This window comes from Anabrus simplex, chromosome 1 (assembly GCF_040414725.1).
Source record: "Anabrus simplex isolate iqAnaSimp1 chromosome 1, ASM4041472v1, whole genome shotgun sequence".
Lineage (NCBI taxonomy): Eukaryota > Metazoa > Arthropoda > Insecta > Orthoptera > Tettigoniidae > Anabrus > Anabrus simplex.
Genome location: NC_090265.1, coordinates 994,223,215 through 994,237,198, shown reverse-complemented (window position 1 = coordinate 994,237,198; position 13,984 = coordinate 994,223,215). Strand labels below are relative to the sequence as shown.

Below are 13,984 nucleotides of genomic sequence, written 5' to 3'. Positions count from 1 at the left end.
TTACATGCTTTGGCTGATATTCCAATCACAGTTCTCTGAGTCAATTTTAATACTGTATTATGATACAGGTTAGCTAGGGGGGAAAAAAAAGAAAAAAGAAATTTTGAAGTAACTGGATGTGACCTAGATCTTGTCTATATTTTAAGTTAATTATACAAACATTCATACAGAACAGTTCACATTTAAGAAGGAACACATTTTACCTGTACAAAATACATGCAGCAATATAATACAAAAGAGAAGGACAGTAAAACAAGGAAGAAATAAGAGGGGAGGGAGAGGGGAAATGTAGAAATGGAGATAAAACTGAACTTGCATTGTATTTAACTAGTGAGCAAGATATGCTTCTATCTCAGTACACAGTACTGATAAATATATATATTTTACACATATTGAGCTTCTGAATACAAAGGCTAAAGAACAAGAGGATTATTTGCAATAAAGTGTAGGAACAAAACCTCGCACTGTTACACATCATAGGCAGAGGTAGATAACATATTTGCTCAATTTTGATAAAATTTACTGATGATGTAGCTGTTAAACAACAGATGAAATACAAATAAATAATTAGTAGATAGTAAAAAGCAGCTCTTCATTAACAGAGTATTCTGATTCATACAAAAGAAATCAATAAAGTAGAATCAACAAGTCTTGGACGAAAAAAAGTTTTTATGTATCAATCGGACAAGATGAAAGATGTACAAAACACACACTTTTTTTTAAATATATGATGTTCAGTTCGTTGTTCCATACACATAAAAAAATATATTTAAGAAATGAGTGAAATTATATTTTGCAAATAAATGGAAGTCATTTGATGATTTAGGCAAGTTCAAGAAACTGATAGTATTATAGGAGGGTCACTTCAAATCTTTGGATTTACAAAATATTTTCATTCTAAGTATGTTCCAACCTCATGGAATCCTACATATTATACAATACAAAGACTAGCATAAACAATGTTTTCACATAACTAATGAAAGTGTAGGCAGTAATTGTACTCTGTGCATGATTAATAAAGTCTTTGAAATTTCAGAGTATTATTTGCCAAAGTAATGTTTCTTCTTAGCAATGTTCCATGAACGATTTGCAACCTGAACCTTATGTATGAACATAAGCAGCACAAACCACCATTCCCAGCTGGAGAAGACATTCCTTTCACCAAGACACCAGCCTTGTGATATCCCATTAGCACTTCAATGGTCCCTAAAACATTTTCTGTAACTATCTTGTCTGTACATTTGTATTTATATATAAATCCTTTGCCATGCAAATAATAACACTTATTTAAGCAATTAAGTCACACTTGAGCGCAAGGCTTTGTCAAGCAACTAAATCAATGTTTAAAGTATCACAGGTGAGAAAAGGGTGAAAGAGATAGATACACAAAGGAGGGTTGCAACTAATTTCAATATTTAAAGTTAATAATGTAGGAATAAGGACACAGCAAAATTCCATCCAATTGAATTCTTCAGTTATTAACATAATCACCGGACTGTTTACATCAATGCAAAGCAAGTTCCATCGTCTCCTAAGCGTTTCAGAAACTCAATCTGTAACATAATAACATACACCCTTTAGAATATCATCTCTGAAGCCTCTTACAATAATTAATTAAAACTGTCAGTTTCTGTAGTAGTAGAAAATAACTTATGAAAGAATATACACAAGTGAAAATGTATAAAGAAGTCCTGTAACCCATCGGTTCACATCTGTCATAATTTGAGTAATTTTTCAGTGCTTCTTAAACACAGAAAGTTGAACGAGTCATTGATCTTCATGTATCGAACTGATTACAAAACATACAACACACTGGTAGCTATCCTCGAAAGGATACAGTTGTTCCTAGGAGTGATTGCAAGTTAATCACGAATGTGCATAAAACTGGAAATGCAGCATATTTAACAGATACTTGTTTCAACATTCAATTTATTATAACTATAAACTGCTGACGCTTGTATAATGTATCCACAAACAGCTAGCAACGTATTTATCTCTGTACAACATTAATCACATCCTTCACAGTATTCTGAACTTCACCAAACAATCGAGTATTTTCAGCTGAGTTCCTGGCACCTGCAGATCGCAGTTGGTGTGCCTGACTCTCCAGTCGCGTTAACAGTTCACGAAAATGAAACCGAGCATGAGGTGGCACCCGGTCTGCATAACCTACACACGCAGAGTGGAAAAGTCCCATTTTGTCCGATAACTGCAGCCAACTGCCAGTAGAAACATTAGATGATGATCGCAGAGATGATAGACTAGTCTCCAAAGCCTGCGAAATTTCTAAAACATTTTCTCGCTCACCAGTATCTTGCTTTCCTGAACAATCCTCCTCACTCACAGCATTTCTGGTTAATACAGGTGGCTTGGAGAGGCTAGGAGTGGCATAAATGGCAGTTGAGCCAGAAGGTGCAGCAGGAGGCTTCATAGAAGGTAAAACTGGTTTTAATGCCTTAACTGCTGGCTTGGTTGGGACAGCAGGTTTTTCGTCAGTTGGTGGAGGTGGCCACACCCTCCTTTCACCTGTAACAATCTTTCCTGTTTTGCTGATTGAATTTTCTTCAGGACTAAGCTCCTTTTTAACCTCTTCATTCTTTGGTTTATCACTTTCTTCACTAGTGCCTTCACGGCTAATGCGTGGTGCTTCAACTTTTGGGGCCTTGAGAGCCAGCTTTGGACTTAGTTGACCTGGTGCATCTAATCTACCAGATTCACTAGAAGATTCTTTACTTTCCCAGAGTTTTTTAAGACTACTAATGCTACCTGTGCTCCTTCGCTTATCCTCGCTGTCCTCCACTTTAAGGTTGCCATCTAAACTATGTGCACTAATTGTACTGTCCCGCTTCCTTGAATCTTCTTCATGATCTCCATCAACACATATGCTATTTCTCCTTGTGTTATCATCTACTCCTTCTTGTTCTTCTTCCTCCAATTTATCACCTTCACCCCTTTTCGAAAATTTTTCAACAGGCTTATCACAGGTACTTTCCACTTTTCTGAGCCGTGATTTAAAGTCAATTATAGGCCCTGCATGATCTTCACTTTCTTCTTTTCTTTTAGAAACTTCAAATTTCTTCAACTGAGCCTTAAAGCCACCTATAGTACTACCACTCTCCTGCTTTACAGGATTACTAAATTTCCGCAAGTTTGCCTTATAATCCACAGGTGACATTGGACCCTTGCAGTTATCAGGAGAACTTTTGCTAGGAGGAGCCTCAGAGTGGACTTCTCTTTTATCCGATTCATACTGAATGCCTTCAGACAATTCGGAAACCAACTGGGATGCAGGGTCCAAGGTCAAGTTTAGATCACTAGGCAAATTTGTCTGCTGCTCGGTCTGGGGTGACTCTTTAGAGCTACCACGCCCTAATTTGAGATCAGCCCTTTCCTTTATTTCAGCTACTAGTTTCAATTCAAGCATTTCTTTCATTCCAATATGAACATTTTTGAACACTTTATTATTTGAATTTCTTTTGTCCCCCACATCATTCGAATCATTTGTAGATGTTCCTAATCTAAACACATTATCTTCAGTCACTTGACTTGAGCGCTTATTGTCCACCTCACCAAAACTATTCCTCTGTTCTTTGTTACCTTGAGGAGAAGAACTTTGTTCAGAGGATACAACTTGCACTTCACCAGGTGAACACAATGCAGGAGTATCACTAGTTGGGGACAATGGACTTTTAATTTCAACACTGGGAGAAGTCATGCTGCGACTAGATCTAGGTGGACTTGGAGGACGATCCCTAGGCCGCCCCTTGGAGTTACGACGTCCGCTTTGAGACAGAAAAGCATCCTCTCTATCACCTCCTGACTTTATGCTGCTACATGAATCGGTTGAAGGTTCCCTGTGCCTCAAACTAACACCAAATCTAGAACTGGCTTCTTCAATCGAGGGCTCTGTGTTCTTAACATCACCTATTTTAGCAGACTGTGGACTATCCTTTTCCTGGTCACTGTGTTCTGCTACTGGAACACTTTCAGTCCCTACCACCTCAGTTTCATTTGATCCTGAAGGCAGCCACTGCGTGGAAGGTTGATCAAGACTAGAACTATGGCCTAATTTGCGTAGAGACCGCGGTGAAGATGACAGACCAGCAGGTTTATTATTTGATGGACCGATGCGGAGACGTCTTCTCTCTGGGCTGGGCGAGGCACCTGATACAAGAGGGGGAGGTTCAGGAGTTAAGGGAGTGGCTTCATTCAGACAATCAAATTCTTCTGGAGGTGGAGGTAAATCTGCTGGTGGAGGAGGAAATTCAAGATCTGCAAGTGAAGGCTGCACAATTCTTGAAGGACTACCACCTCTAAATGAAGAGGTGTTAGAAGAGGTCCTGAACGTGCGCAAACTACCACAGGCATCAGTACTGTGATTTCTGGACACTCCTGTAGTACGAGGACGCTGAAGTTTGCCAGCTGTAGGGGAAGATGGGGGTGGATGATGAAAGCCCCCAACAACACCTCCTGATGAATTGCTGCGTATCATCTGAGGCTGAGTGCGGATGTTTGTACGAGGCGACACAGAACGATGAGGTACTAGGTCTCCCACAGCTGCTTCAGTGCACTCCTCTGTTGCCTCTGTGCCACTCTCCACATCCTGACCTGATGCAAGCCCACTTTGACGCAGAGATTCCAGATAGGCTCCAATCCGAGCACCTTTTGGGAGGGTTCCATAACGATTGATAGCTCGAGTTACATTTTTCACTTCTAGAGCAGCCACCTGTACAACCTAGAAAAAATGAAGCAAGTATAAAAACTTGTGTCAGAATGAACATAATTTTTTGTTAAGAAGAAAGCCATATTTCCCAATGTTGACTTAGTTAAACATAACTTAAAAGCTTTTCAGTCTATCAAACACACAAGTTCAAATATAATACATAACACTACAACATACCTGTAAAAAATACACACCATTAAACAAAGAATGAACATGTTTCAGTCTAAAAGAACATCCTTAGATTCTATCAAATCATCTTAAATCATGTGTTTATATGTACAATATTGTTTACATTGCATAAGCTTGTCAATGATTGAGAGTTGGCGATAATATGAACAAGTATTAACAAATAATGATTGTATTAGTATTCAACAGTCTCCATATTAATTTATAAAAATGTTTCTATACTTATCTAAGCTGCTAAAATGTAGTTCGTTGCCTTCAATCACTGGTCCAGGACTGTGGTCATGGAGGGATTGAGCGAAAAGTATCTGTGGGCATTGCACTCTGTTCCGTGGAGAGGGGAGGTGAAGTAGGGGAACGACAGGAGTGCTATGGATCCTGCCTTCTGTCCACAGGAGATGGGAGAGGGTTATTTTGCTTTTTCACGTCATAATGTAGGCTATTTTATGTATTATGGAGTAAATGTAAGTTAATGATTTTGATTAAATCAAGTATGAAATTGAATTAGAGAGTATCTTGCAACATGTTATTTCTAGTGATAAATGATAATCCAAAAAATTGTCTCCAATGGCGAGATGGTGCGTAAAGAATTGACTATAGATACGAATATCCTAACCTATATTCCAGATATATAAGTCAGAGATTTCCTCTTGCGGGATTCATTAAGTGCTAGTGTAAACAGTGTAAATGTTGACCAGATATTAAATAAGTAAGACAAAGAGAGGAGGGAGATTTTTTAAATGTGTATGGTCATTCAGGTTGGTTTCGTTAGCTTTTGTGCGATGTACATTTTGACTGCATATCTGCCAACTTTACAAAACCAAAAATCAGATTTTGATAAGAAAATCAAGAAAAATCAGGAGATACAACTGGTCAAAACTGCTTATTCTACATGTCTTGCGCAATACAGGTATATGGTATATATTATAACACTTACCATCTCAAAATTTAAAGTTATAAACTTCATCACTGATCCGTATTGAACTAATAATTACATTGGTAAAAACAACTCAGTGCTAAGCAGAAATGTTACTAAAGTAACCAAGTCAAGATGGCGGCTGGAGTAGACACACGCAAGCTTAGTGCTGCTGCAGTTTGTGTTGTTTGTGTGGTAATAATCAGAGTTGTTGCGCTTTACGGTTCTCTGCACAGGTCTACTGTATTCGAGTTAAGGAATCGGTGTGTGCAAGTGAAAAAGTGAGTTTTCCTTTTGCATGGCTACTAGCAGAGAGAAACTACTACATTCCGGCGTTCTCTCTGACTGGATGCGCCATTTTCCAGACTTATAGGCGCCTCCCTACTAGCTCTGAGCCGAACAAGCCTAGGCCTGGTTGCTCAGCGATTAGGGGCTTGCTTTGCCTCCTACTACTGGCTGGAGATGTCCACTTAAACCCCGGTCCCACCACTTGTGAAACGAAAACAGACATAAACATCTATTGTCAGAATGTGCAAAGCCTAAACAATAAGCTGTCTGATTGTGAACTATCCCTGTCAGACTTAAGAGAAGTTGACGTGATCGGACTTACTGAAACACGGCTCTCGTGGGCTAGTGACAGTGAACTACCACTCAGTGCTAATTACAGCATATTCAGTCGTGATTGCGCTACTCTAGGTGGTGGAGTGATGCTAGCAGTGAACAGTGCGTTACCATGTAAACGAAGGACAGATCTCGAACGGAACTGTGAGTTAGTGTGGGTGGAGCTACTCTTTCCTCGACGCACTGTACTTGTGGGATGTTACTACAGACCACCAAACAGCCCATTCTGTGACCTTGAACAGTGCCTGGACTCAGTCATTGCAGCTCTCCCTCATGGTGAAGTAATTTTAATGGGCGACTTTAACCTGTCTATAAAGTGGTCTTCTCCAACTACCGGACAGTCAGCTAACAACTGTGACACATACTTTATAGACAGTTTTATTAATGGCCTCGTACTGAAACAGTTTAATATGTACTCAACCCGTGGACCCAACACCCTGAATTTCATACTCTCCTCATTAGAACTTAAAACAATAACCCCAGGCAGAAACCTTTTTCTGTGCGACCACCAGTCTCTTGATGCTACATTCTTTCTTCCCACCCCTCCTCAAAGCCTCACAAGCAGGACATCCTACCGCCCTACCTACATCTGGCGCCGTGCTGACTGGCCTGCAATGTGTCGAGCCCTGGCATGCCTTCCCTGGAGTCTGCTCGAAATAGCCGATATTGAATCGGCTCTTGACCTGTTGTACGACTGGCTGCAAGCTGCAATTAAAGACTTCGTACCTGCACAACGGGCTACTACCAGCAAATATCAAAACTGGATATCACAAGAGACCAGACTGATACTATTTAATAAGAAGAAAGCTTGGTGCCTGTGGAAAGACTTCCCTAACCCGCACACTCACAATACCTTCGTTAAAATCTGCTGCCACGCGATGTTTATGGTCAGACGAGACTACAAAACACACGTAGACACCGTCACTGAAAACGTCCGCAGCAATCCCAAGTGCTACTGGAGTCTCATCAACACACGGAGAAGGACGGAGCAGATTCCTGTCAGAGTGAACCACAATGATGCAACAGCAGATGGCACCGATCGCAATGAACTGTTCAACAGGTATTTCTTCTCCAACTTCTCCCCTCACTTACAAAACCAACCGCTCCCTCCCGTTGGTACACCTTCAAACAGAACCCTATCAAACATAACTACCACACCGGTGCCGACACTATAGGTCCTCTTTTCCTAAAAAATATTGCCAGCACTCTTTGCGTCCCTCTCTCTTAATTATTTAACAGATGTTTTGCCACGGGCTATTTTCCTATTACCTGGAAACAGGCAAATATTGTTCCACTTCTCAAACCAGGCAACAAATTTAATGTTTCATCTTACCGACCAATTTCTATTCTCGCCACACTATCCTTTACCTTTGATAAAATTATATACCAGTGTCTCCTCCCATTCACTTTGCCGTATATCTGAACCAAGCAGCATGGTGTTCTACCAGGTGGCTCTTGTCTAACAAACCTGGCTACTCTGCATAGCTTTGCATCACACGCCATTGTAGCTAAATCACAGCTGGATATCTGCTACGTAGACATTTCGAAAGATTTCGATTCTGTAGACCATACTCTGTTGCTCCATAAACTCTCCGAATGATTTAATATACTGAACCCTCTTGCTGGCTTCCTACATAACCGTTGGCAGAGAGTGGTAATATCAGGCACTTCATCTTCATGATTACTAGTCACCTTCGGTGTCACACAAGGCAGTACTCTTGGCTCCTTGCTGTTTTCTTTGTTTATGGATGATCTGCCATCCAAACTCAACGAAACAGCGAACACCCTACTCTTTGCTGACAACTGCAAGATATTTAGGGAGATCAGGAATACAGCAGATGCAGCTCTGCTACAGTCCTCACTTAATGCCCTCTCGAACTGGTGCCGTACTTGGAAACTTATCCCCAATCCACAAAAATGCAGCCACAAGACCATAACACTACGTAAATCTCCTCTACTGACATCATATTACCTATTCAACAAGCCCGTCACCGTGGTTACGCAACAGCTTGACTTAGGTGTAATATTCGATACAAACTTACAATTTAAGACCTACATAGAAACATATACAACCAAGGCTATGAAATTAATAGGCATTCTCTATCGCTTCACAGAAATTTCTGACCCCATTGCTCTTCGTCACTTCTTCCTTATGATCATTCAACCTCTCTTAAACTACTGCTCTCCTATTTGGACAACAGCCTCCCCCTTCAATACTAAGCAGTTAGACAGAGCAGCGTCCTTCTTTACTGCAATTGTAAGGAACAGAAACCCCAAGCTCAGAAATCTGTCTACGCAGCAGGTATTAATGGCAATTAATATGTCACCGCTGCACATCAGGTGACAGGTAGCTGACCTGAGTTTCCTTCACGGGATCTTAAATGGGCATTAACGCTCGGAACATCTTGTCTCACTCTTCTCTCTCCATGTTCCTTCCTGTTCCACCAGAACCTAAGACCTTCTCCACATTCCCCACACTCAGCACTCAATACTTCAACGATCTTTCCTAATCCGCCTCCCAACACTTTTTAACAATATTAATAGGAGACAAGAGCTTGATATAGCATCAAATTAAAGTGTATTGAAGAGGTGTGTAAATAGTCTCTTAAAGATAAGTTGATGTGAAGGGATTATACTGCCATCTTGACCCACGACGACTTGGCTATGAACAAGGACATTCTCATGGTTTTCGATTTGGACAGTTGTTATTAGTAGGCTGTGTACCTGATCTTGTTATATTTTGTTATGTTTGTTATATTTTATTATGAAAGTTTATGTTTGTTAAATAGTCTTGACAGTGCAAGTGAAATTTGCTCAGTGTAGCTGTATCTTGTGCTTCGTGCATAAATAAGTAAATAAATAAATAAAAATGGAACAATCCTGACAACATAATAAAGAAGTTCCATCCACCTGTACTCAACTTATCAAAAACAACTCTAGATGATGATGACAACTCGATCCTCTCTTATGGCCCTAAACATAATTGGCCCAACACAAATAAAGTTAATACAATTTTAAATTTAGTTACAGAATCTGAAATAGCCATCAGTAAAATGCCCATAGATTTACAAGACGAAGTAAGATTTGATGTAAAGAAAAAATTAAATAAGATTCACACCACGATTACAAATACAAAAACTACTAAAAGAGACACTTTCTCTGAAAGAGAACTCATTTTCAAGCTTAAAAAGAAAATTGAAAATAATAATCTCATCATTACAAAAGCTGATATAAGGGTAACACAACCGTTGTTATGGATAAAATTGAATACATTGGGGAGAAAAAAAAAAACCCCTTTTCAGCAATAATTCTTTTTCAATAATTAAAAAGACCCAACTCAACAGATTCAGCATCTTCTTAAGCAAACATTAAAGAACACCTCTCCCCTATTCACAGATTATGAGAAAACAAAGTTATTGAAGATGAATCCGGGTCTACCAACTGCAAAAGCTTTCCCTAAGATCCACAAGGCTGATGTCCCCATTCGCCCGATCATTAATTACAGACCCAGTCCGCTATACAAATTAGCCCAATTCATTCAGAAATTTCTAAAGAATAATTATAAGTTTTTATCAAAAACAGTCTATTAAAAGTACTGATGAGCTAATTGAAAAACTGAACAACTTTCAAATTCAGCCATGCCATTCTTTACATTCTTTTCATATTCTCAATATGTACCCTAGCATTAATACCAAAAAATTATTTTCCATTATCACAAGAAACCTGAATACATACAGTCACCTGAGTAAATTTGAGATTCTTGATATCATAACTGTCTTAAAATTGGTAGTCAATAACAATTTTTTCACATTTGACAGTATAATATACCAACAAGATGGCTTGGCAATGGAATCACCAGCATCGGGGATCTTGGCAGAGATATACTTAGATTTTCTGGAACACAATTTTATTGATAACAACGATAATTTCAAGAATATACTTTTTTGGGCAAGATATGTGGATGATACATTGGTAATTCTAGATGATAGGATTATTAATGCATCCTCTACTCTTAATAATCTCAACAAGATTGATCCTCATATTAAATTTACACTTGAAACTGAATCCAACAGTTCAATCTATTTTCTAGATATAACAATTAGCAGATTAACTTATTCTTTATCTTATATGATTTATAAGAAACCCACACAAACAGCTACTACCATAAGATAAGATTCCTCACACCCACAATCACATAAATGTGCCACTTACAACAGTATGGTTAACCGCGCTTTCAAAATACCTTTATCTAAAGAAAATTTAAATAAAGAACTTAATATCATACGTTCCATCGCTAAATTTAATGGTTACAGTATATTTTTTAATGAACGAATGATCAATAAATTTAAACACCGAACAAATACAACGCTATCAAATGACAATCCTAAACCAGCAGCTTACTCTACCATCACTTTCAATGAAAACGGCTCCTGCATTGCCAATATCTTCAAAAAACATAATTCCAAAATTTTCTTTCGAACTAACAATAGAAACATGGATGTGATTTATAACTCCAAATCTATAAACAGAACTAATATATTTTCAAAATCTGGCGTATATCGTTTTAAATGCAACACCTGTGATTCTTCTTACATTGGACAAACTGGACGCAGCTTCAAAATTAGATATTCAGAACATGTTAACTCGATAAAATACAATAAATTCTCAGCAATAGGGCAACACATGCAAGACATAAAACATCATTTCACTACGTTAGACCAAGACATTGAAATTATCAGTACCTTAAACAAAGGCCCTCTTCTTGATATCACTGAAAATTGATTAATACACCTTGATCAATATTTTAATCCTAACCAAAATCTTAACGATTTGTCTGAAAAACCGAATATTCTTTTTGACTTCCTTATCTTAGTTTTCAAAAGCTTCAAGTTGACAAGTACGCGTTCAATCTTCCATGTAATACACAACACCTTCTCGCGCTACTTGCCCTTACCACAACACCCCCCTGACCCACCTTAAACTACTCCCCTTACTCCCTTACCCCCTCCTATCCCCTACCTATATTCAATTTTTGTTTCTTACTCCCTCTTATACTTCATGACAAGGCTAAATAAAAGTGAGCCTCATAATATTACTTACCTTACTATTTTCACTTTTCTATTTCTTATTTTTAATTTGTTTTCTTTTCCTTAGATCTCATAAAATCCATATCAGTACTAATAGTCTCATATTCTAAGAGTTTTTATATATACCACTATCCATCTTTTGAAGTACTAAAACAAAATCATATCATTTGTTACCTAAGAACAAATTTTATTCCTTGAATAACAACAATTGTGAATTATACTGCATCATTTTTTTAAACCTCAAGATCTACAGCAAGAGTGCTCAAGAACCTCTCCATGAACTTCTATTTTTAATTCAAGAAAAGTGTCATAAGTGTTAGAATTGTGTTAACTTCTTGCCATTTTTGTGTCGGCTGATGATGACATGGACATATGTCGAAACCGGTCCCATAACAAATTAAATATGTTGCTACGTTAATTCGTGCAACAATATTATTGTACTGACTAGGTGGAACATCTTTCTCTTTTTAGCATTGTAATTACCATCTCAAAATCCGACTGTTGCTATAGGAGGCTACAAGGCTAAAAATTACACATCTCTATTCTCTCACAGGGAGTGAGTAAGATGATCGGTCTCTGATAAGCCTTCCGAAAATAGTATGAACTCATGTTCCACATCTGTGAATCAGTCATGCGCTCAGATGCCATTAATTAGCAAATGCATATTGCATCATGCATCCACACGATTATGCAAAGCGCAATTATATTTTTATCAAGTAATAAAATAAAATAAAATTCACCAGAATTGTCTCCAAATAGCTCCTAAAATCTCTAGAAACGTCAAGTCGTTGTCTTTGAAATTTTGTCAATAAATTACTAAAATGGACTCCAAATTTGGTGACTAGTTTCTAGAATCGCCTAGACTGATGTGAATGAACACAAACATAGCACACGAGAACGAGAGATTTCCAATCGATATAAGCGTCATGACATACAGGTTTCAATAAACATCGCACATTCGCACGCATTTCTCAAAATGTCTAGAAATGACAAGAAACGACTAGGAACAAACTCACCTTCAGCAGCCTGCTTGATTGGCAAATGGAGCTGAACCAACAGATGCGACCATAAGGTTAAGGGCCGAGGCGAAAGGGAGGAGAGGGGAGGGGTAGAGGCAGAGCAACTGTCAAGGAGCTAGGGTGGAGCGGAAGGATATGGTAGTGGGGGTAAATGATGAGGATATATATTACATATGGTTTGAAAGATAAGAGTTGTTTTTTGGCAGTCTAATATTTTTTAACCATATAATTAAGAGATAAAAAAGAATATTATATCTCTCGGAAATTTCATTTAAATTATAGTTAGGATTGAAATAGTGATTGCAATGAATAAAACAATTTTTGACAATGTTCCTGATTGGCCCTTTGTTTGCTATTTGAAGTATCTCAAAGTCATGTTCAATGTCAGTGAACTTATGATTAGTCGTGAATGTGTTGGCCTATAGCAGAAAACTTATTATATCTTACTGCGTTGACGTGCTCTGAATATCTGGTTGTGAAGCTACGTCCTGTTTGCCCCACTTAAGAGGCGCTGAAGAGGCTTGAATCTATAGATTCCAGATTTAGAAAATCTGTTAGAGGTATTGACAGATGCTGACTTGTGTATAATTACTGAAGTCCTGTTATTAGATCTGAAGAAAATTTTTACTTTATGTTTTCAAAAGAGATTGGTGATTTGATGGACATCATTATTGAATATAAAAGTAGATGAAATGGTAGTTTTAGGTTTTTCTTCTGTGAGAGTGGTCTTAAGCAGGTGTCTGAATTTATTATCTGTTCTATAAATGATCTGTTGCAACCATTGAATTTGGTGATTGCCTTTATAGTGTTGAGCTCATTATTGAGGTCTTTCTTAGTCATAGGTATCGTAAATGCACGATGAACCATGATATTATACGCTGCACGTTTGTGTGTTTGGGGGTGTATGGAATCTTGACGAATAGTATTGACAGTTTGTGTCTGTTTTCTGAAGATTCTATATGATAGAGTAAAAGGGTTTCTGAGAATAGTTAAATCTAGGAAATTAATTACTTTATTATTTTTGAACTCAAGCGTAAATTTGATGTGGGGGTCGATGTTGTTTAGTTCCTGCAGGGTAGAGGTCGCAATCTTGATTTCTTCATTCATTATAACAAATGTGTCGTCAACCTACCTGGCCCAAATAAGGATATTTGGAAAAGTGTTATTTATTTCTGTACTAGCTGATGTACCCGTGCTTCGCTACGGGATTCTCAGAAAGACTGACTTGGTGGTTTTTCTAACTTAATCCAACATAGGTCATTACAAAAACGTCAGTAGGAATGTAGCGATTGAAAGCAATGTTATCATATAAAATACTCGATCAAATGAAACACCGCACACTTTCAACGAACAGTACTACGGTGCCGATCTAAGAGTCCAAAGTTCCAGAGCTGGAATAAACAGCTCGCAGACTGCCGTGAACACTCCTCTGTCA

The 13,984-nt window shown here is 38.2% G+C and overlaps 1 protein-coding gene across 9 annotated transcripts in view; it reads right to left on the bottom strand.

Moving 5' to 3' along the window:
- Positions 1-342: 342 nt before the first annotated feature.
- The window catches only part of Abl (tyrosine-protein kinase Abl), a 520,947-nt gene continuing 507,305 nt past the window's right edge, over positions 343-13,984 (bottom strand). For all 9 annotated transcript variants that reach the window (XM_067136890.2, XM_067136892.2, XM_067136891.2 and 6 more), the window contains one exon: positions 343-4,735. In XM_067136890.2, coding sequence (XP_066992991.2) covers positions 1,991-4,735 — 2,745 coding nt within the window. In that variant the 3' untranslated portion in view covers positions 343-1,990. The remainder of the gene's footprint in view (positions 4,736-13,984) is intronic.